At 44.9% G+C, this 23,393-nt stretch overlaps 1 protein-coding gene across 4 annotated transcripts in view; it reads left to right on the top strand.

Annotated features, from left to right (window-relative positions):
• Positions 1-23,393, top strand: part of PTPRC (protein tyrosine phosphatase receptor type C) — a 536,505-nt gene that overhangs the window by 218,244 nt on the left and 294,868 nt on the right. For all 4 annotated transcript variants that reach the window (XM_069231438.1, XM_069231436.1, XM_069231437.1 and 1 more), the window contains one exon: positions 5,001-5,120. In XM_069231438.1, the coding sequence (XP_069087539.1) occupies positions 5,001-5,120 (120 nt within the window). The remainder of the gene's footprint in view (positions 1-5,000; positions 5,121-23,393) is intronic.

Here is a 23,393-nt window from a genome sequence, read left to right as displayed (position 1 = left end):
GGAAAGTGTTGTAGTCACTATGGGATGGCATATGTTGTCAAGTTCCACTGACAAACACAATAATATCATGTCCGCACACCTCCCTCAATCACCTCCAGAGGTAAACAATCCAGGGTGAAGATTAATTCTGACTTTATGCTACAAGCCTGCTGAAACCTTACTTGGGCATCATCAAATAACTCATTTGATTAATAGAATGGTTGCAGATTTAATACCAACCCTTTTTTATGAGGTTCAAATATTTTGAATTGCAGGAGGAAGTACAAAGTCAAGCCAGATCCTACTTTTATTTCCCTTGTTTTCATAACATTGTCTTAGTCATTTGATTGTCTACTTATTCTCATCACAACAGTATTGCATGTTGCACGTCTTACCATTCCTTAACACAATCAGATGGCTGAGAGCTTCCATCAACTAATCCTTCAAACAACAAATATGGGACCACAGACCACTGTTTAGTGATTAGTCTGAGCCCCTCACTTCTTCTGATGTTGTCCTCTGACATAATTTCCACCCACCTTTAATATAGAGTATTGCTCTCTTTTGAGGATTTTCATCTCTTGGTATATCAAATGTTTGAGCGATCCATTCAAGGAATAGGAATCAATACATGTACTGTGACTTAAAGTTCATCCCAGCAGAAATAATAAATTCAAAGAGTGAACAGAAATAGGATTCTGCCCCTCAACACTTTGGGTAAATTAGAGTGAATCCATATTGCACAGTAGATACCAAGGAATCATTGTATCCAGGCAGACTGTCCAGATGATGAGGTGATGAATGTCTGGTATGTCTGACAGTAAATCTATCACTTATAGCTCCGTCTTGAATGTTTTTTACAATCAGTAGCTACTATCATAGTTGTGCCTGAATTAACATCATCTAGTGTAGGAGAGGGTTGCATCTACAGGATAGAGTGGGGAATGGTCGAGAGCATGTACTGTGAGGATGAGTATAGGCCTCCCACACAAATCACTCTGGTGCCAGAGTACATTTTGATAAATCCTTAGCTGGCATGGAAAGACGTTGTTTTGAAAGCATTTTCACAGCAATTCCTACACCGGTAGGACTCAGTTAAAAAAAAAACATTTCAATTTAATACATGCTTATTGCATTTATTAACTAGCGTTTCGTGGCCTAAACAAACAGAAGGAGAACAACCATTTTTAGTAACAGCTAAGGAGTTAAAGGTGCAAATGAGCTTGAAAGCAGGTCCTTAATCAACCAAGGTTCATCAAGATGGACATGCACTGACCTTGGCTTTGGGACAAGCTGTTAGCCAAACCCAACTCACTGTCTCCAGAACTATCCGGTGAAGAAGATCAGAGCAATACTTAATCTGAACATTCGTATATGTAAAATGGTTTTGTTGACTTTTTTGCATTCTGTTTGGCTACAATGAAATGAACATCTTTGGGATGAACCAAACAATTGCATCTCTGTTGGACCAGGATTAGCAACATAATTACCTGAAACCTGGAATTGCTTGAAATCTGCCGGGTCGATTGCAGGCAGCTGCTGATAATAGTATTTTGGTGTTCAGCACAAACCTACATTTGGAGGTCAAATTCTGAAAGAAATCAGAGCATACAACTTGAACATAATCCCCAGTGAAGGTGAATGGTATGGGAGCAGCCGCTGCATATTTTTCAGCAAAAGTCTTCCGTTCCGGGTGACTATCACTAGAAGTGTGCCTACTTGGATAGAAAGGAATAGAAGGAAAGGATAACACCCCAGGCTTGTTTCTTTCATAAAACCCCCTTTGCTGTTCTATAAGCTAACACCCCAGGCTTGTTTCTTTCATAAAACCCCCTTTGCTGTTCTATAAGCTATACAGGCCCATTGTGCACTGTTCACAAAAATGTTGACCACTGAGGAGTAAGCCTGAGATAAATGAAAGTTCAACAAAGGAGAAGGAACTGCTAATTTCATCTACTAACTCCTAGAAAAGAATCATTATTTTTTCCCTCTGATGCTTTAATTTATGTGGCATAAAGTAGTCAACTGGGTCATGAAATATGCCTAGACACTGTTCTCAGGACCTGTAGATAAGGCTTAGCTTGATATCAAGGTTGGTGAATGAGGAACTCACACATTTAAGCTCTGCTCTTACCCCCATGCTCCAGAATGCTGTGACTTCTAGTATGTGTATAAGAATGTATTAAACATCTGCTCAAAAATGGCATGTGCTAGGCCTCCCGTCCAAAAGAGCAATACAACCAGGTGAAGGCAAACAGAAGGAAAGAGAGAACTGTGCACACCCAAACTGACCTTCATGGACACAATCTCCTTTTTCTAAAATATAGAAAGGACGTACCAAAGAACAGAATACTTCATGAACTTGTACGCCAGACAGGGGTAAGCTATCCCTTACCTGTAAGCTATCCCTTACCTCTAAGCCACTAGCACTGATCACTAACACTGAAAGCATCTTGGCCCTTGCATTCCAGCACAGTGTTACTTTGACTCTTACTAACGGCCTACACAGCCTCCTTTTAGTTTTGGCACCATCAGTGTGTTTGAGTACACTTAAATCTTATTGTTACTCATTCAACCAGAAAGCAGGAAATAAGGTTTTCAAACTGGTTCTGACAGATAGAACAGAAGAAAGAAGTAGTACCTTTCCTCTAGCCTTCAGTCCACTTTTCCTGGGGTCTGGCAAGTTTCCTATGAAATATGTTTTTCACTGGTCTACCTAAGGTATGCTGATCATGCTTCTTTGTGCCAGTAGCCTGCACCCATACTCAGGATATACTTGAACCGAGTAAGTATCCTGCTCTGAATTCACTCCTTTAAGGATGGCCTGGAGCAGCAAGAGTGGCTCTCCACCCTAGACTGACCCATCAGATACTCTCCAGGACTCATCCACTGTACCCCGTGCTTTCACTGCAATTGGCAATGTGGTAATTTGTGCTGCTTCTGCAACCTACTTTGCTTCCTATTGAGTGACAGAGGCCGATCAGGTGTTTTCTACCTTGAAACACTCAGACAGGCCTCTTTCCTATATGCTATGTAATGTAGGAGAAATGACAGCTGAAGAGCAGAGTCACTTGATGTGCTAGAGCGCCACCTGCACCCAAGCTCAGCTCATGCTTTCAAAGCCCAGTGATGGCAATGGGCAGCACAGAATTAATTATCACGGCCTGTTGCAACAGGCTGTGCCTAGGCCACTTGAGCAAACTGTCACCCTAGCTTCTTCTTCTGCCTGAATCAGGCCTCTGATCTGGGATCATTGATGTAAGGATTCCCAGGACTTTCATCTCACTGGTACAGGATAGAAGCCTCTTCTCAATGACATATTGTTATAGAACAAGGAAGCATAGCTAATAGCAACATCAAGCAAGGCTAGAATGGGTATCTGTACCCAGCTCTTCTTTTGAGCTCTGATCAGCAGACCTCAGCCTTGAGGTCCTGCATCTAACAGGACAGACACAAAACAGGAGGTCTGAGGATTAGATCTTCTTTTACGACTCTACACAACGGTAGGGATGTGGCCTAATGGAGTAGAGCATAATTTCCTGCTCTTTCTTGTTAGTGTTTTCTCTAAATTTCAGACTTTGGCAATGGTTTACCTGCTTGATGAGAAGGACATACCTCAATGAAGTACGAAATGGGCTAAGAAATGGGATGAAGAGGTAATGAAGTTCTAGAGTAGTAATGTCTGGCAGTTGTAAGAGGGGAGAAAAGGGAAGAAAGGACCCTTGATTGCTTCTGTTGCAGATCTCTTGCCTTCACACAATGTTGTCTTACCTGGGCTATGGCCACATAGCAACCAAAGGCATGCCCAAAAGACTCATAAAAGTGATGTTTTCCGTGCAGAGGCAACTGTGGTGACAGGTTTGGTGTGAATGACCCCCTGTTTATCCTCTATCTTGTCCTTTGCAGTGCTGTCACACAAAGACTCATGGAGCAAATTGGTTGCTAAAAAGAAGGACCATGGCGACACAGCGGGCATATTTACAAAATAATGACGCAGACCAGCACCTCAAGCCATCTTGCAGAGCCAAGCTGCACCATTAGAAAAGTACAGGGATGCATTGTATTTTCAGCAAAACAACACATTGCTATACTTTCCTCAGCGCTGGCACACAGTTGGCATCCTAGTGCCAACACAGGCACCCTTGCACCATGGTGCAAGGGTGCCTGTGTTGCAAGGATGATTGTTTATGTGTAGGAACGGAACACCTTCCTGCAAATAAACAATCATAAATGCCATTTTCCTCCTTCTTTGTGTGCTGCAGAGATGCAGCACACATAGAAAGAGCAAAGAAACTAGGAGAAATAAAGTTATTTCTCCTCGTTGCAACACTTTTATGGCCCCGTGGGGTGGCTTAGGAAACTGATGCATTCCCAGGTAAATGAAACCTTGTAATTCTGGGAATGTGTCAGATTCCATGAGTTTCGTGGGAACACCCACAGCAACATCAATGTAACGCCCCTTTCACGCAGAGTAATGAATGAAAGGGGGCCATATTTAAAAGGCCATAAAATGTCGAGCAAGGTGGCTTTGCATGGCCTTGTAAATATGGGCCCCTACACTGTGCAACCAGAGAGTCACATAAAGTGATGCTCTGGTGGCTCTAGGGGCTTGTAAATATGCCCCAGTGTTTCGTGCTCTATCAGGAGTGCTTTTATAATTTGACTTCTTGTCACAGAAGAGTCTGAGATTTGGTTTCAGTCTCCACTAATAATTAATTTGTCATTGCAACAGGCGCTCAACCCCCCTCAGCAACTGTACTATCCTATGATACATTGTGGTTTTCCAGGCATACTCGCGCCGCACACAGATGTATTTTTCAACATGAACAACTTGCTAAACCACTTTCTGCTTTCTTGACTTAATGTACTGTTACAGCAATTGTATTTCAAAAAGCATTAGATGTACCATATGCGGAACTAAACTGTGCAAATGTTCAAATCAAAAGAAAAATAATTATGTTATAAGTTTGACTGTTTTGTTTAAACATCCACATGACATTAAATCTGTTTTAATTTCACAGACCCAAACATTTTTACTCTGAACAAAACTGAAAATAGTACTTTTGTAACTTTCATGTGGGATATTGGAAACGACGATGAAAACTGTAATTTGAGCTACAAATACATGTGCAGAAATGAAGGTAGGGGCAATCCTTCTTATGTTTTAATGGTTTTAAGCAGCCAAGTTGTGAAAAGCTTTTCTTCATTTGCTCTCTTTCTTATGTAACAACTGTCTGTACTTCTCTGAGATGGACATTCTGTTTGTCTGCCCCTAACCCTACCTTACTGTCAGGGTTTTGAGCAATGCTTTTACCTGCCTTTGTAGCTTTCTATATGTCAGAATGTGAATTGTGCTTGTTTGGCCATGGGGAGCCAGTGGAGCTCCTTCTGGAATGATGAAATGGTAGCGCAGCGGGGATGTTGAGAGTGATACTGGCTGCCGAGTTCTGAATGATCTGCAGACTTCTAGTGAGTTTGTTGCTCATCATGGTATTCTCATTGTCCAGCTTGCTTGTGATGAGGGTGTGCGTGGTGGTTTTCTGATTGCAGATTAGGTCAATTTGAAAGTCACCTCAGCATTTTGAGGGTATGAAAGCATGAAGTGGTGAGGGCTTTGACCTGGGAGGTTTTGTCAATATTGTTGTTGATGATAATTCCGAGGTTCTTGGCGTTGCCAGTGCTAGCTCTCTTGCTCACCAGGTGGAGTGCTACGGTGCCATCCTCTTCCTGAAGATCTCAGATTTGATCTTGTCTGTTTTCAGCTTTAGACAGTTGGTCTTCATCCAGTGGCCAATTTCAGTCATTGAATATGATCTGAATACTGGGTGTCTTGTCCAGGAGGGAGAGAATGAGTTGTGTGTGCTGGTGTAGGAGAGGATATTGATACTGTGAGAACAGATGGTGCTGGCTAGAGGGATCATGAATGCATTGAGAGGGTCAGGCTCAGGGAAAATCCCTGCAGAACTCCGCAGATGAGGTTGCAAAAGTCAGAATGCACAGTGACTGGCTGACTGAAGGGGTCCTTCCAGTCAGAAATGAGCAGATCCATCAGAGTTGTGTCCTTGGATTCTGATGTCATGTAGGCATTGTAGGAGACTGGGGTGGGAGCTGGGTCAAATGCAATTAAGGTCAAGGAGGATGAGGGCTGCTGTGTCTCCTCTTTCCAGAGTCATGCAGATGTCAGGGGATGATGTCAGTTTCTGTGCTGTGGTTAGGTCTGAAATCAGACTGAGTGGTGTTGAGGAATTGGTGGTCCCTGAGGTATTTGGTGAGGTATCTGTTGATGATCTTCTCTAAGCTCTTGGCTGCAAATGGTAATTGGGAGATCCGTCTGCAGTTGATGAGTGTTGAAGGGCTCATAAAGGCTTTCTTCAGCAGTGGGAGGACATTTGCAGAAGGTCATGGAAGGTCACAGAAGATGTGGAGACATTCAGAATGGGTGTCAGCATGGGGATGATGGGTTGCAGTACTCTGAAGTAGGCATAGGGAGGCAGAAAATCATTTGAGGAGGGCGCAAACTGGATGGACTTCATGGGGGCGTGGTCTCTTCTGGGGTGATGATGGGCCATGTAGTTAGCATTGGTTCTTTGGATAAGATCAGGAGACATTTCACAAGGTCTGTTGGCTCAGGTTGTGGGTTGAAGTTGCTATAAATGACTGTGAATTTGTTGCTGAAGAATTGATAGCGATTGATGTAGTAGTCCTTCGAGAAGGTGCTCAATTTGGAGGCTGCCGGTAGTGAGGTGAAATCCTTCACGAGGGCAAAGATTTTGATGATTCTGTTGGTGCTAGCATTGATCCTGTCTGCCAGAGCGGTGCATTTGTTGGCTCAGATCAGTTTGCTTCTGTCTGCACTGTCCTGGCTTATCCTCCATTTGGGCTCCAGTTGTATGCAGCATTGTTTCATCAGTCTAAGAACCTCCATCTACCAAATGTTCTGGGGTTTAGATATTGTTATATTGCTGTGTTAGGGGGAGAGCCAAGGAGTTTACACAGGAGATGATCTAATTGTTGACATTCTTGATGGCTTTGGGGAGGCTGTTGCTGTGTTCACGGGGTGCTGTTAAGAGTAGAGTTCCATTTGTTGTCTGTGATGCTGTTCCAATTTCGGTGGGCTGGTCTGGTGGTGGTACATGTGCACTGGACAGGGACAGGAATGCTGAACTTGACAATGGTGTGAGCTGTCCAGGAGACTGGTGTGTTGTCGAAGGTTGTGAAAATAGTGTTGGAGGTGTCTGGTGACCTGGGTAGTTTCCTTAACTCATTGTGTGAGGTCTGGGCTTAAAAGAGCTTCAATGAATGCTTTTGAGTTGGGGGTCAGTATGTTCTTCTAGGTAAAAGTTTAGGTGTCTGAGTACGATGTAATTGCTAGCCTCGAGTGTGGCAATGAAGTCTGTGATACTGTTGGTGAAGTTGGTGTGCAATCCCAGTGGTCTGTAGCTGAGAGTGGCACTTAGGGCCTAGGGTGAAGTTGGCAGTGATGTGGAGCTTAATGATAGGTATTCCATGTGGCGGATGACATCTCTGTGGAGGTGGTGCAGCTGAAGGTGTTCACGGGGTTGATGACAATTACCCCTCTGGGCTTGTGAAGGTTGTCTTGCCTGGTGAGCTTGTAGCCCAGGGGATAGCTGTTGTGATGGCAAGTGCTGATGTGGGGTTTAGCAAGGTTTCCATGAGGAAAAGTAGGTCTGAGGTTTTGTCGCGCACCGGGTCCCAGATCTCTATAGCGTGTAAGTGAGCAGGTTTTGAGGAGAATGCATGTTAATGCAGAGTGTTGTGTGACTGGTTGCAGGAGTGTGTGAGCAAGAGAGAGGGGGGTGTTGGGTGCTGTCAGTATGTCTGCGAAAAGGATTGGTTGTGGGTAAGTGCATAAAAGCTTCCATGAAGTGCAGGAGAATGCTGCTCCCTTGGTGTTGTGTAGTGTGGCGAAACAGTAGCATGCAGTGGCCAGGGTGGATAGTGCAGAGGATTGCAGCAGGTTAGCGGTGGGAAGGAGAAGGACCAAGGTTCCTGGCACTGGGCATTGTCCTAATGTGGACAAGCACAGATGAGCTTGAAATTGGCATGTCTGACATGCACCTGCTGTGCGCATCTTCAGAACGTGGCTACTGCAATATAGATAGATGATACAAATGAATCCTCTTGCTTGTCGTCTTCTTTTAAACATAGTTTAGGTGGGAAATCAATAATGTCACTTCCTGTGCAAACGGATGATGGCATATCCAGTGATCCCAGTTCCTGTGCAGATGTCCATCTGCTGATATCACTGCCTGTGGAGATGGGTGATGGAAATGAGTTGTCCTGACTGGTGATGTTCACACTCTAGATGGCCATCAGTTATAAAGAGTATCTACCCTTGCCCAACAGATATGATATACACAGGACCTGCACATTTTAAGCTCTAGGTCCTTAAGATTTTAGGATTCAGTGCCAGGGCTCCTTTTGCAAGCCCCCTTTCAATATGCTGACGAGAGCGAAAAACTGTCAAAATGTCAGTGCTGTGTACCCCCATTCTCCTATGGAAAACCAGCAAGCTCCAAATTGCTGCACATGTTTAATTTTCAAACTGCTACTCAATTAATTTTAGGAAGGAATTCATATACAGAGGAGCATATATTTGAAGGCTAAAATTCACATTCATATGGCAAAGGATGGGAAAAGTGAGTCTGTGAAATTATCTGGGAAAATGCTAATACACAGGTAAAAATGAACTGAGAAATAGGAATGGAAAAACAGTGTGAATCAAGGAAGGCATTGGGAGAAAAGTGTGAACAGATACACTAGGATGGGAAGGTGAGAGTACACACAGTATAGGAGGCAGATAAACAGAGTACAAGTAGACAGAGAAGATAGTGATGACTACACTACAAAACTTCTGCTTTGGAGGCTATCCTCTGGAAATAAATCCTGTAGAAAATCCTGCTTTAGGAAAAGTTTTCAAGCCAAAACCCATGAAAATCTCACCTGTCATCTACATGAATCTTTGTAATTGCATTGTACTTGTGCTGGGTAAGGGTTTCGATAATAGAAAATTGGATTTAATTCTGATTTTGATTTTGAGATTGCGCAAGCTGCTTTCTTTATTTGTTTGCCAGCCCTTAGGTTGTTTCTCAACCTCCTATGAATGCCTACAGTGGCAAACCATCACACCAGTTTTGTAATTTAGACTGCAATACAGGTTAATGGACCAAGAAAAGCAAAATATGGCAGACAAACAAGCATATTTCTGATGAGACAGCTAGCCAAATCATTTGCATTGGTTGAATTCCCAGCGCTAGCAGGACAAAATAGTTCCTGCAAGCAGCAGAACCACAACAAATTCTGTCATATTTGCCATGGCATATCTTCCTGCCAGTGGTAACATCAACAAAAACAGGCTGAAGAGTTGTTCCTGTAATGTGCTCATATTCACAAACCCAAAGGTACCAGAATAGCAGCGACAGCACCAGAATCTGAAACCAATCTTATGAATTAACACTCACAGAGACTCTGGCTATCCTTGCTTGTTATTCCCATAGCCAGTCTGAGGTAATCTCAGTCTTAATGACACACTTCTAGATATGCATGATTACAGGAAGGGGGTACTTTCAGACAAAAATTAGCTGGTGGTAGATGTTTGCAGCCTATTCACTGTGTCCGTGTGCTAGCCAAAGACAGGAAAGATACCAGGAGATGGGGCAAGGCTGGATTGGACGTGGTGGCTATTAGCAGCAAATGAAACCACCATAAATAATGACAGGGGGTGGTTTCCCAGGTTTTTTTATCAGACAACTCTACGGATGAGAGGAAAATATGCTGACAGCAAGAATCTAGAGAGTACAGATGATAAGATGTGAAGCTGCATCTTGATCCCTTGCAGAAGAAGAAAAGATACCAGTATAGGAAGACCTTATGTACTCAAAACTAGTCCTCCAATGACTACCTTGTTTTTCTGAGAAAATCCATTGTTCTCCATATGTGGAAGAGTGCCCAGGACCAACTCGAACGATGCAAATACCTGATGAAGATAGTGAATGTAAATATCCACTGGCTTCCCAGCAGTGCACGTCATCTACCAAGTCTGGAATTAAAATAGTGGCATCAACATTTGGTATTATCTCTATCAGATGTCAATAGCAGGCAAAATTGGCTGGTATTTCATAGTTGCATGATGTAATCAACAGAGTCAGAGAACAGGTGAGTATATAAATAGTTTCCTCCAAAAGCAAAAGCTGTAATCAGGAACTACCAGACCTAAGGCCTCATTACATGTTTGGCGGTCGGGCCACCAGTCCACCATGTTGGCAGTCCTGAAAAGACCGCCATGTTGGTGGTCTTTCAGACTGCCCTATCGCGAGTTACAGAGACAGGACCGAGGAACGTCAACCAAAAAAGCCAGACCACCAGCGGCGCAGCACCCTAGAAATAGGTGGCCCGACTTCCAGCGCAGTCAGCACTGCAACCAACCACCGACCTTATTACAAGCACACAGTTACCCTGGTGGTACCGCGTGGTGGTCATCTAATGGCAGTCTGAACCACGGCAGTTCATGGTCAGCAAGGTAATACACAACTGCACATTGGATGAATTTGAAAACAACACAGCCAACACATTGCCACACTGGACACACCTGCAAAGGACATTATAAAACACACCCCTTCACGGATCACAATGCTTTGCATTTCCAACACAAAACACAGAAGCCAGAACAGTTTTTGTCCACAGAGTCCATACATTAGGCACCCCTTTCTTTCACCATCCCATTAAACATCTTGCACACACTTTTGACAATTCACACCCTTCTGCAGTTACCCTGTTTAGCAAGTCACTGTCACTGGTTTGTTTTTGTTCCAACACGTCGCGTTCCAAAAATCCCCGTTTTTCAAAAGATGAGTTAAGAGTCATGGTGGATGAAATCAGAAGAGTAGAGCCACAATTGTTTGGAGCACAAGTCCAGCATACTCCTCTCAGTAGGAAAATGGAAATGTGGAACAAGATCGTTGACAGAGTTAATGCTGTAGGCACCATCCTGTGCCCAAGGGAGGACATCAGGAAGAGGTGGAACGATCTCAGGGCAATGTCTGTTCCCTAGTCTCCAGGTACCAGCTGCAGGCCAAGAAGACTTGGGGTGGCCGTCCCAGTGCCCTATTACATCTCTTTCACTGTGAGAAGAAGGTCTTGGCCATCCTACCTCCTGAGGGCTTGACAGGAATATCCGGGGGAGTGGAGTCTGGTAAGTTACAACACTAAAAATTTCACCAAAATGCTATTATGTGCATGCTTATAGCTCACCTTTTGCCTCAATTAAAGTAACTCCACTCACCAGCCTAGTGTTCACGTGTCCAAAGACCTCTATTTGGCAACTGCCAATTGAAGTTTACTCCCCTGGGGAGATGTCCTTTATATAGTGTGCATAGTACAGGGACTGACATGACTGCAACTCACCGCAGGCACTGTTTCTATAACTCAAACCACCAGATCAGTGGTCACTTTTCCAAATACTCCTGTTTGTTATCTATCAATTTAAGAGTACACATCTATGGAGATAACATTTGCAAAGTGTGTGTAGTACAGGGAGTGACATGACTACAACTCCCTGGTGGCACTGTTCCTGTAATTACACACACTAGCACAGTTGTCACATTCTACAATGCATCAGTTAGTGAACTCTCAATTGAAGTGTACTCACCTGGGGGGAGAACATCTGTCAAGTGTGTGTAGTATAGAGTGTAACCTGACAGCAACTCACAGGAGGCCCTGTTACTGTAACTCCAACTACCAGCAAAGTGGGCACATGCCCCAATACTTCTGTTTCACAATTATCAATTGAAGGGGACTCACCTGGGGGGATAGCATTTGTATAGTGTGTGTAGTAGAGAGAGTGACATGACTGCAACTCCCAGGAGACACTGTTTCAGCAGCTCCAAATACCAGCACAGTGGTCACTCATCCAAATACCATTGTTTGGTAACCCACAAATGAAGTGAACTCACCTGGGAGGATAACGTTTGCCAAATGTGTGAAGTAGTGGGAACAACCTGACTGCAACTCACAGGAGGCACTGTTTCTCTGACTCAAACAACCAGAACAGTGTTCACTTGTCCTAAGATCCCTGTTTGGTAAATCTTAATAAGTTTACTCACCTGGGAGGATACCATTTGTCAAATGTGGGAAGTAGAGGAAGTGGCATGACTACTAAGGCCAGGAAGGCCACGAGTCTGCAAATCCAACCACCAGCTCAGTGTTCTCTTGTCCAAATACCATTGTTTGGTAACTCTCAATTGAAGTGTACTCACCTGGGAGGATACCATTTGTATAGTGTGTGTAGTAGAGAGAGTGACATGACTGTAGCTCCAAGCAGGCCATGTGTCTGTAACTCCAAACACCAGCATGGGGTTCACTTGCCCAAATACACCTGTTTGTAATCTCTCCAATGCTCTTCACTCACCTGGGAGTATACCATTTGCCACATTTTGGGAAATAGAGGGAGTGACCTGACTGCAACTCCCAGCAGGCTCTGTATCTAACTTCAAACACCAGCCCAGTGGTCACATGCCCATATACCCCTGTTTGTCAACTCCCAAAGGACGTTTATTCGCCTGGAGTGATAACATTTGTATAGTGTGTGTAGTACAGGGAATGATATGACTGCTAAGGCCAGGAGGCTCTGTTACTGTTACTCCACTTACTAGCCCAGTGTCCTCTTTTCCAAAGACCAGTGTTTGGTAACTCACACATGAAGCGTACTCACCTGGGAGGATAATATTTTTACAGTGTGTGTAGTACAGGGAGATACATGATTGCAACTCCCAGGAGGCACTGTTACTGTCACTCTAACCACCAGTCCAATGTTTTCTTCTCCAAAAACCCTTGTTTGATAACTCACAAATGAAGTGTACCCACCTAGGAGGATAACATTAGTTAAGTGTGTGAAGTAGAGGGAGTGACATGACTGCTAAGACCAGTAGGGTCTGTTTCTTTAACTCCAAACACAAGTTCAGTGTTCACTTGCCCAAATACCCCTGTTTGTTTACTCTCAGTTGATGTTTACACAACTGGGAGGATACCATTTGTATAGTGGTGGGAAGTAGGGACCTGAATACAAAGCCCAATAGACCCTGTTTCTCTAACTCCATCGACAAGGCCAATGTTCACTTGCCCAAATTCATCTATTAGTGAACTCTCAAATGAAGTTTACTCACCTGGGAGCATAACATTTGTCAAGTGTGTATAGTAGAGAGAGTGACATGATTGCAACTTCCAGGAGGCATTGCTTCTCTAGCTCCAAACACTAGACTAGTGGTCACTTGTCCAAATACCCTTGCTTGCTAACTCTCAATTGAAGTTTACTCACCTGGGAGTGACGAAGATACAGATCATGCTCAACACAGAGATGTGTCTGGCTACCTAGCTCTATCTTGACCTGCTAACCCAAGATAAAACTATTGAGGGCAAGAAGGGTAGCTTAGTGTGCAAACCAATGATCCATAAGGCCTGAAGATGCATAACCAAAATGATATTGGCAGCAGAGACATTCACACTGCACTAACCACATTATGACTCCAGTCACATATTCAACAAACGCCTGCGCCTGCCTGAATCACAATCAACTAGGCCTCAAAATGGCCAAAGCCATATCTTACATAGCCACTGTTTTGCCTGCACTGGTGACATGATAAAATTCTCAGCCCATCACCCAAGTGCGAATGATCTGCACATTTTAGCAGCTGCTTCAGTCAAAAATCTCTGTCATGCTCCACAAATGTCATGTCATTACAACTAATACCATGGATACTTCCCACCATTGGATTAACTGAAACTTAACTTTGTACCAGGTCTATGCTCACTGTAACACTAAACTGCTGGGTGTAGATGTCACAATACAACCAGTAACATTGTATGTTTCACATCAACAGGTCAAGCTGCCACAGGGTACACAAATGCCACAGAAGAGACTGACACTGCCCCCTTTGATGAAGCCCTCAGTGAAGAAGACACTCCTGGACGTCTGGACATGGAGGACGGTTCTGGCTCATCTGGGCAACCTGGTCAGACAGTGAGTCTCACTGTGGGCACATCAACATCTCCCAGCCTATTTGCCTCAACATCACAGGCAACCATTCACCCCCAAATCTGTGTACCTAGCATAGTGTCTACCATCTCGGTCCCCCAGTCCTGGAACCTGAGTTGCAGTGCAACACTTCGGATGGTGAGGTTCCAGGACCAAGTTGGAAAGGGCACCCTGTGGCAAGTGCACAAGCCCGTGGGGATCGGTGAGTGGAAGGGAGGCCCTGCCAGAGGAAGAATCAGAATCAGACACCCCTGTCTCTGTAGCAGCAGACCTCCCCCACACGCAAGCGGGAATGTCCAGCAAAGAATCCAGGAGGTGCTGATGGCAAGAAACCCACCACTGCCAGCGAGTGACCTCTTCTTAAAGGACCTCCTTTTTTGCCATACATTCACTCAGTTGACTGATCCTCGACTACCTACCAGTTTCAGTGGGAGAAGTAAGTTGGACTTTGGATTCACAGTGGTGTGGCATCTACTCCAATGATTTCATTCACCATGGCTGATCCCTTCACTTTACATTTTTGTTTCTTTCTGTCCAACATTTATTTTCTGCTTTAGTATTGCAATAAATTCATCCATCACAAACTCATTGTCTGCTTGTTTAATTTCCACATTTTGGTATGTAGAGATGTAAGACTATGTGAACCATATGATGAAGACACACTTGTGCAAGGAGGGATATGTTACAGGTACACAGTGTCCTGCTCAGGATTTCAAACATTACCCACAAACATGTTTGTACAAGTGTCTGGTCAAACCAAAACTTTTATTCCAGTGTACAGCACATAAGCTCTCTATATGTCTGGACTTTTAGAAACAAGAATGTGTGACTCATACTGAGTCAAAATACAAATTCCAAGATATAGCCCCCCAGACCATGGAAGGAAGGGATTTGTCAGACATTGTCCTGTAGAGTAGGCAAACATTAAAGTGGATGATGTCACCAGCTTGAGCCTTATCAGATACCAGACCAAAGTCATCCAACTTCACATAACCCAAGATACAGATAGATGACAGTTCAACAATCCCTGATCACAGGCCCATCATAATCAAATTTGCATGCATCTGATGATATGACACAAATATATGTCAGTGTTGTGGCACGGGCACTCTGGCCTGTAATGATGAAACACATCTACAACTACATACTGGTCATAAAAAAGTGTTTAGCCAATGTGAAGTAAAATGACTTGGTTGCAATCTATGACTACATGTTTCATGCCCACATGATGGCACACATGATGCAATAGGCCCACCACAGTACATAAAACAAGTCCAATGGGCACTTCACACCTTTCACCCTAACACTGTGCAAGTTGTCTTGGAACAGGTCTCATACAACCCGCATTTCAGGAGGCTCACCTGGTGGCACTGCAGACTCCCCCGTCTCTGGAATGTACGGGATATTCCTCCGTAGGGCAATGTTGTGGAACATGCAGCATGCCACAGTAATCTGACAAACATTTCTGTGTTAGTAGAGGAGGGCTCCACCAGTCCTGCCAGATACCTAAATCTGGCCTTCAGGAACCAGAAAGCCTGCTCCAGTACCCGCATTGTTCTACGAGGGGCCTCATTGAAGCGGACTTCCCCTGGTGTAGTTGGATTCCTCAGTGGCATCAACGACCAAGGATGGCTTGGATATGCAGAGTCTCCTGTTAAGGAATGAAACATATCTGCAACAATGAGTTAGTCACTTCATGATTGTAGCCCCTGACATTGCACATAAACTATCAGGACAGATGTGACTTACCAACCAGCCAGGCCCTCTCTGTGTACAGTTGTGACATTAGCTGGGGTATGGTGCTTTTATGCATTATGAAGGAATCATGATCTGAAACATGATAACAGGCACAGACATGTGAAATGTAGAGATTCGCCAAACTGACAACTTGCATGTTGATGGAATGAAGTTGTTTCTTTTATGATAAACTTGTTCATTAGCCTGCTGTGGCAGCAAGCCAGCATATGTGCGATCAATGACCCACACCACACGTGGGAGGCAGGCAAAACCATAAAAGTCAGCCTTCACATTGGCTAAATCCTCACATCGGGGAAACCGGATATAGCTGTCAAGGTGTTTCAACATTGCTGAGAAGACATCCTTCAACACCAGACTGAACATAAGTTGGGACATACCAGCAGATAGGGCCACTGTATGTTGGAAGGATCCTGAGGCTAGGAAGTGCAATACTGACATGCCTTGTACAATGGGTGGTATGCTGGTTGGATAACTAATAGCTGGCATTAGATCTGGCTCCAACTAATGACATAAGTCAACTATTGTTTGCCTATGCAGGTGGTAGTACATGATAATGTGGCATTGCTCCTTGGGCAGAAGCTCTGGCAGTGGACGGTAGACATGAGGTTGTTGCTTCCTCTGTCTCCCTAGGTACCTATGTATGAAAAGACATGATTTGTATCATAAGTTAGTGTGGCCACAGAAACATACATGATGCATGGCAATCATATCATGTGACAAAGCATTTTTGACCATATAGACATGGCACTAAGTACACATCACAGCTGGCAACTACACAGTGGTCACATGTGACCCCCATGGTTTTCAACACGTGTCCACAACATTGGTTTGGACCAAACTCAAACATATGTAACACAATTGCCCCTCGAAATGTGACTGTATATTCTGACCACCAAAATGGTCATTGGCGGTGGTGGACTGTGCTCCACTGTTTAATGCCATATGTGCCCTGCAACATGCTACAATTGTGGTTGAGTAGAAGGGTCTACATGACAAGAAAGGATAAGGATGTTTGTGAGGTAACAAAACATGTTTTGTAGGTGTAACCCAGTTTATAAAGCTCAATACAGCATTTCAGGCCACCAAATTAGCAGATGCCTAACCTACTCAACTGGACATTAGGAACTGCCCGCGACCGTCATGGCGATAGGCGTTTGCAACCACGGCGGACACAACCATAGGCTAACGTTGTTGCCAGTGGCGGTCGCGGCTCAATGGCTGTGTCTGCCAGCGGTGATGACCACGTATGTGCTGGACGTGACTGGAATGTTGTGCATATTCACTCACTTGATCCCTGACAATGCTGCCAGCAATACCTCCTCGACCTGAGCTGCTGTGTGCTGCCTCTGGGAGCAATCAAGCCATGTCTAGCAGGTGACAGGACCAATGCCTTCTCCCCAGAGGAGCTGAAGAGGCTTGCTAATGAGGTCCTACCCCTGTATGAACAGCCCTATGGCTCACCAGAGGAGCAGGTAAGTAATTTTCTCTGTACTTCACTATCCCTTTCCTCCACACAGGCTACAATGTGCCCCCGTGTGCCAGTTAGACTTCTTGTGTGCTTGTTGTTGCAGTCTGTGTGGCATTAATGGGATGTAGAATATGCAGGTATTGGTGACCAGTACCACATGTTAAGTTCAGTCACACTGTGTTTTGTGAGGTTTTAGGGGTCCTAGACCCTCCTTGTGATGGATGCACATAACTAGGAAAGGAGAGATTACTGCCATCCAATGACATCTCTTTCTCCATGATTGTTGTAAATGTTGGACAACATGTATATGCATGACAGTATGAGCTATGTATGCACCTTGTATGAGTCATTTGAGAATCATGTGAGCAATTTTCATAGTGCATAGTGCTATAGGTCTTTCAACCCAAATCTGGCATTGGAAAACTGTTATGTGGAAGGCATATCATGACTCACTCTGTCCTTCAGGTTGACACACAAACTACATGCCAAATTGCTGATGGCCACATGATGTACTGTCATGCATGAAAGTGATGGGAATGGAAATGAAGTATGGAGTATCATATAGGTTCTGTCTGCTCAGCCTGCAGAGACCAAGGCCTGTCAAATGTATCTCCCAATATGGGACCTAGTCCAGGCTGCGGGAGGGTCACTATGGCTATGCAACTGTGGCACTGTACCCACTCCCTGTACACCAGCAGATCCTGGCATGTGGCAAAACCTACCCTGAATGCCTCAGTCCTTTGACTATATTAGGAATGGGTACAGAGGTAAATCATTAAACTAGTCAATGTGTGCATCATTTTCAATATGTGTCTGTGACTCATGACAGGTCCCTTACTTTCACAGCTCTGTTGTCACCTTCATACAGGTTAAAATTGTCCTGTACAGGCTTATTGCATAAATAACAGTCCCACAGTGCAGCCAGTGTGTTGATTCCCTGGAGGCCATGATATGTGAGTCAATAGCTTGGTCACACAGCAGAAATTGTACAACACATGTCTTTGAATGTTGGATGCCACATCTGTAGGATAGACACATATGTCCAGAGGACTGTTTTGTGGTAAAGGAACACACCACAGAATCCACCCCCTGAAGTGGCATGATTCTGCATTTGTTAGGCCACATGTCCACACATGGACAAAGAAGATACTTTCTGTACCCACCATGCCAGTCCCTTGATTATCACTCAAGTGTAATGGTGAAGTTTTTACTATGGAAGTTGCCTGTAGGGAGTGTATGCAGTGAGTCAATCTCACAAAGTGTGAATGTGTTGGTGCATTCAGGCCTAAGGAGTTTACCCTTCAGAAGCCACATAAGTATGTAGTGTTTCACTGTGGCTCACATCATAGTACATATTGCTGGAGCATGGACTGCCTTGATGTCAGTAAGCTTGCTTAGTCATTGTTGGCTCTGAGCAGGGTAGTGGGTTAGTCTACAGATGGAAATACATGTCTGTTGTCATGTCCCCGTACTTACTGGCTTGTGTGTTTCAAACTTGTGGAGTGTTAAAATATTGAAAGGTTCTAGCTTAATGTTTCTGACACATATGTGACTCAACCATTCATGACAAAACTTGTGATTGTAATCTCTTGATTTGTCTTTTGCATCCATGCAGGTAAAAGCCCATCAGAAGAAGAAACTATAGAGAGCTATCGTCCGGAAGCCCACTGTCTGGAGAGGTGGGAGGACCTGAGATGCTGGGCCCGGAAGGTAGCTGAGATCCAGCTGCAGCTGTGCTCCTGACGTGGACGGAGCACACATCGGACCATACCCCCCCAATGGCCCACATTCTGGTGGGGCCCTACCCAGACCTTGATGAGCATTTGAGGACAGCACAGCAGCCACAAAGGGGTGAGTACAGGGCATATTCCTGCCTGTCACATTGCCAAGTAAATGTGTTAGGTTCTGACAGCTCCTCCTAAAGAATGGGGACGAGCCATGTGTAGCACAGTAGATGAGTGATTGTTTGTGTATACATGTCATATGGTGCACACTGATGTGCCTTGCCTATTGGCCCAGGGACCTAGGACACAACTGTGTAAAATCCACAAACAATTTGCTCTCCAGGGAAAACAGGTGGCTCTATACATTGATCAATGAAGTACTGTTTGTTGTTGTAGTGGGTGTAAATTCTATGCAATAGACCACTACTCCTCAGTGTTCAAAGCCAAGAGAAAGGTAGTGATAGATCACTGACCTCAGCCATGTGTATGGTGAAATGAGTATATTGGCAACTGCCACTCAGAGGCTAATTACCTTCAGCGTATGACGGTTGCTGGTGTCTCATTAGTGTCTGTAATGTGAAGATAGCCATTATATATTTTTGGGAGTGCAGCCATAGATCAATACCTTCCCTTGGTAAGTAGGAAATGTCCATTGACATGATTTATGTGCAATCACTGATGCCAACATTCCTTTTGCTACAGTCAGCATGTGTCCCTTTCTCTTTCGAAAAACATTTGTAAGCTGCTGTTTCATGCATGGTCTACCTGTGTTGACAGGATAATTTCTGTATTCCCTGACATATATGTGCATGCCAACCTGTGTGTGGAATAGAACATTTACAAAGGGGGTACATTTCACATGGTGCCACAGACAGTAGTGTGTCACCATGATTATTGGCTGACAATTACCCTCATCCGTCATAGCATGTAATTTGGCATGTACAACTGCAGTAGCAATGAGGGACATGAAGGGTAAGCTGAGAGATTTTACACACACTGTGCATTTCCATGCCACTGATGTAGAATTAAGTAGCAAAGTGCTTTGCACATGTGAAATGGGGAAGGTTTGTAACCTGACTGTTGGTATGCGTCATGGAGTGACTTGCAGTTATGTTGGAATCACATGTGTTTGGGTACAACCATTCGTTCACAGACATCTGGGTCTGCATGACCAAAATAGAGACAACAATGTAGCTTCCCATTGGGCAACATGTTGAGGGACTTCTACAAGTACTTGCAAATCTCTGGGCCTCTCCAACACACAAAGGACTAATGGCGTCTACTGATGCACTCAAAGTATGTAATTGTAAGGGGTACCATACATTAGTGGTGATTTCCCTGGGACTTGAGGATTCATTGTGTTGTGGATTTTAGAGACATATCTACCTGACATTTTCCACATTTTGTCTACATTGTACATCTCCATAACAAATCGGTGGCAACATTAGAAATACCTCAATGACTCCATTGGGACAAATTTCACTTGGTGAAGTGTGCATTGTTGATATGTTTCCAGTGTGACACGAGTATTTCCATGTCACGTTCTCCAGGCTATTGTACTGTAGTCAGCAACACAGCAGGTTAGGAGCATAATTTCTTATTGCTGTGTTATTGTGTACTTGACACATAAATCTCTGCATGACCTTGTGTGGGATCTGTGGGAATGCAGATGGCATTGACCTACTATTATATGACAACAAGCAAGTGAAATATGCTCCATGAGGCAAAGCATTGAAGGTGAGGTGGTCTCCTACTTGTTCAATAATTACTGTGATGCACAACTTCAGCCATGCAATTGTAGTTGTCTGAAATTCTGATTTTCCTGTAGGCAACTATTGACCGTTCAGATGGCATGCAGGCATATGGTATGGTACATGTAGGGGCCACTTAGGTGTAGTTTGTTGGTGGGGCCTACTTGTCATCATGGTAATGCTTGCTAATCACAGCTGTTGCTCAAGTGTGATCATGGACATGTGATGACCCTATTTCTCTTTGCTATTGCAGCATAAGCCCATGGAGGCAAAGGAGACAGGGCACAGCAGAGTGGAGAAGCATCTGGCCACAGGACCTCAGGTCTTAGACACCACTGAGACGGAGAGACCCAGTGGCCCAAAGGGTGAGGAGAGTGCTGCTGGGGAGACCGGATCTACATCCTCGTCATCATTAGATTCTTACTCTAGTGGCCACTCCCTAGTGGTGGTGGACCCATCAGGATGTACTCATGTAGCATCTTTGTCTGCCACCCCCAGTTCTATCGCCACCCTCCCTGTTGCTCCCCACCAAGTTGGCTGTGCCCACTCACCCAAGAGGGTGGGCATCTCCTTTACCACAGGCACTTCCGCCCCAGCCCTTGTTACCCCTGCTGCCCTGAGTGAGGAGACCATTTACCTCCTGAGGAGTATCTCTGTGGATTAGACTGCCATTGTGAATAGCATACAGGGGTTGTCCACCCAACTGCAGCAGGGAAATACATTCCTGGAAGGCATTTAGAGTGCATTGTCTGGCCTACAGATATCTTTTCAGGCTCTGGCCTCCTCACTAATGGCAGCTATTCACCCCCCACCTTTTGTCCCCTGCCACCTCTGTCTTCCCAATCCAAATCCCCTGTTCCCCTACCTATCCCAAGCACACATACAGATTAGCACACACCGACCTCAACACACAAAAGCAGCACACATAAACACAAACACCACAAGACACACTGGCATGCAAACACTCAACATACACCCACACACAGAACATCAGCCACCACTTCCCCAGACACCCCACCACCACCACCGGCCCAGACACCACATCAAGCATACCTACAGGCACCACCACATCCACCATATCTGCAGACACAACCTCAACAGACACACAGACATCCATCCTATCCACCATACCGTAGACACCACCCCAACAGACACACAGACATCCACAACATCCTCCATACCCGCCGACACCACCCTAACAGAGACACACATATCCACCACTCGACACACAATACCCACACTCACAGATGCAACAGACACCACCCAAACATAAGCACACCTCACACACCCAAGACATCAACACTGACACAGCATACAACCACTACCTCAACCTCCAGATCCCCACCCCTTTCTGATGACCATCCCTGTTTTCCTAAGGAAAGTTTTTGGTTTGAACCCCCCACCCCTGTTGCAAACCCAAGAGGCCCGAACAACATCCCAACCCATCCCTTCTACCTCCAAGTCCTCCCCTGTCACACCTGCTCCCCCTGCTAGCACCTATAGCCCTCCCCCGAAGAAGAAACCCATCCCTTCAAAGAAGCAGTCCCAAACCCAAAGCCTCACATCCCAAATCTGACCCACCCCCACTGATGGTCTCTGAGGTGCCTGCCTGCCCACTTGATTTGATGCGCGTTCATGTGGAGGTTCCCTGGCAGTAAAGTACGTGATGTGCATGGACAATGAAATATGGACTGGGCAATGGCCCTTGTTCATTGTCATATTGGTTCAAATAAAACCAAACAGCTGTTTTTGTGGGTATACATTTGTCCTGCAATTTACGTTGTTCCTGAGTAACTTGTGTTGTCTGCCTACAGTTGTGTGTTTTAGCCTGCTTGCTGATCCATTTGCTGTTTTTTGCAGTATCTGACATTGTGCTCAGTGCTGGTGTCACCCAAGACAAAGGTATACAATGTTTACTGTACGGATATGTGGGCGTTAATGCAATTGTGGTGTTATTGCATTGTTTTCTGTTTGATTAAATATTTTATCTTGTGTTGTCCATTGTGAGCATGTACAGTGTTAGACTTGTCCCGCTGATATGGATTGTAGATTCGTCTAAATGTGTGGCATCTTGAGTTCTGTCTATGCGGACATGGAGAGTGTTCAATTGTGCTACCTTTTTTGCATTTGACTGTGCATGTTTCCATTTTGCTGTGTGTACCTTGCAGCTACTTCATGTAGATGTATGTCCCATGTAGTTGGAGTTGTATTTGCTTTGTTGACTTGCACTTCCACATTATGCAGGTAGGCCTGTCACTTGACTCACTCTACTATAGGCCTGTGTGGGGTGCTCCGCTCCGCTGGCGGAGCTAATGGAGTTTTTGGAACTCCGTGCTCCACTTGGAGCGTGGAGTAAGTCTGAAAACTCTGGTAGCCAGCAGAGCTCACCCGTTGTGCACTGCAGTCCAGTATGGGCTGCACAGCGGAAGTGCAGACAGCCTGCGCATGCACCGTGCAGCCCATAACTGGGCTGCATCGTGCACCAGAGCAGACCAGAGGGAGGCAGCTGCTAAGACTTGTCGCCATCGGACGACGAGGCGAGGAGGACCCCCGAGAAGACCCAGGCAAGTCCTTGTTTCTGTCTTTTTATTGTTGTTTGTGGACACTGGTGCACAAACAAGGACTGAAATGTCAGCTTTTGCTGCCTATGGCCCTGGCCTAAA

The sequence above is a fragment of the Pleurodeles waltl genome, chromosome 4_2 (genome assembly GCF_031143425.1).
Source record: "Pleurodeles waltl isolate 20211129_DDA chromosome 4_2, aPleWal1.hap1.20221129, whole genome shotgun sequence".
Lineage (NCBI taxonomy): Eukaryota > Metazoa > Chordata > Amphibia > Caudata > Salamandridae > Pleurodeles > Pleurodeles waltl.
This window is presented reverse-complemented; position numbering and strand designations above follow the sequence as displayed.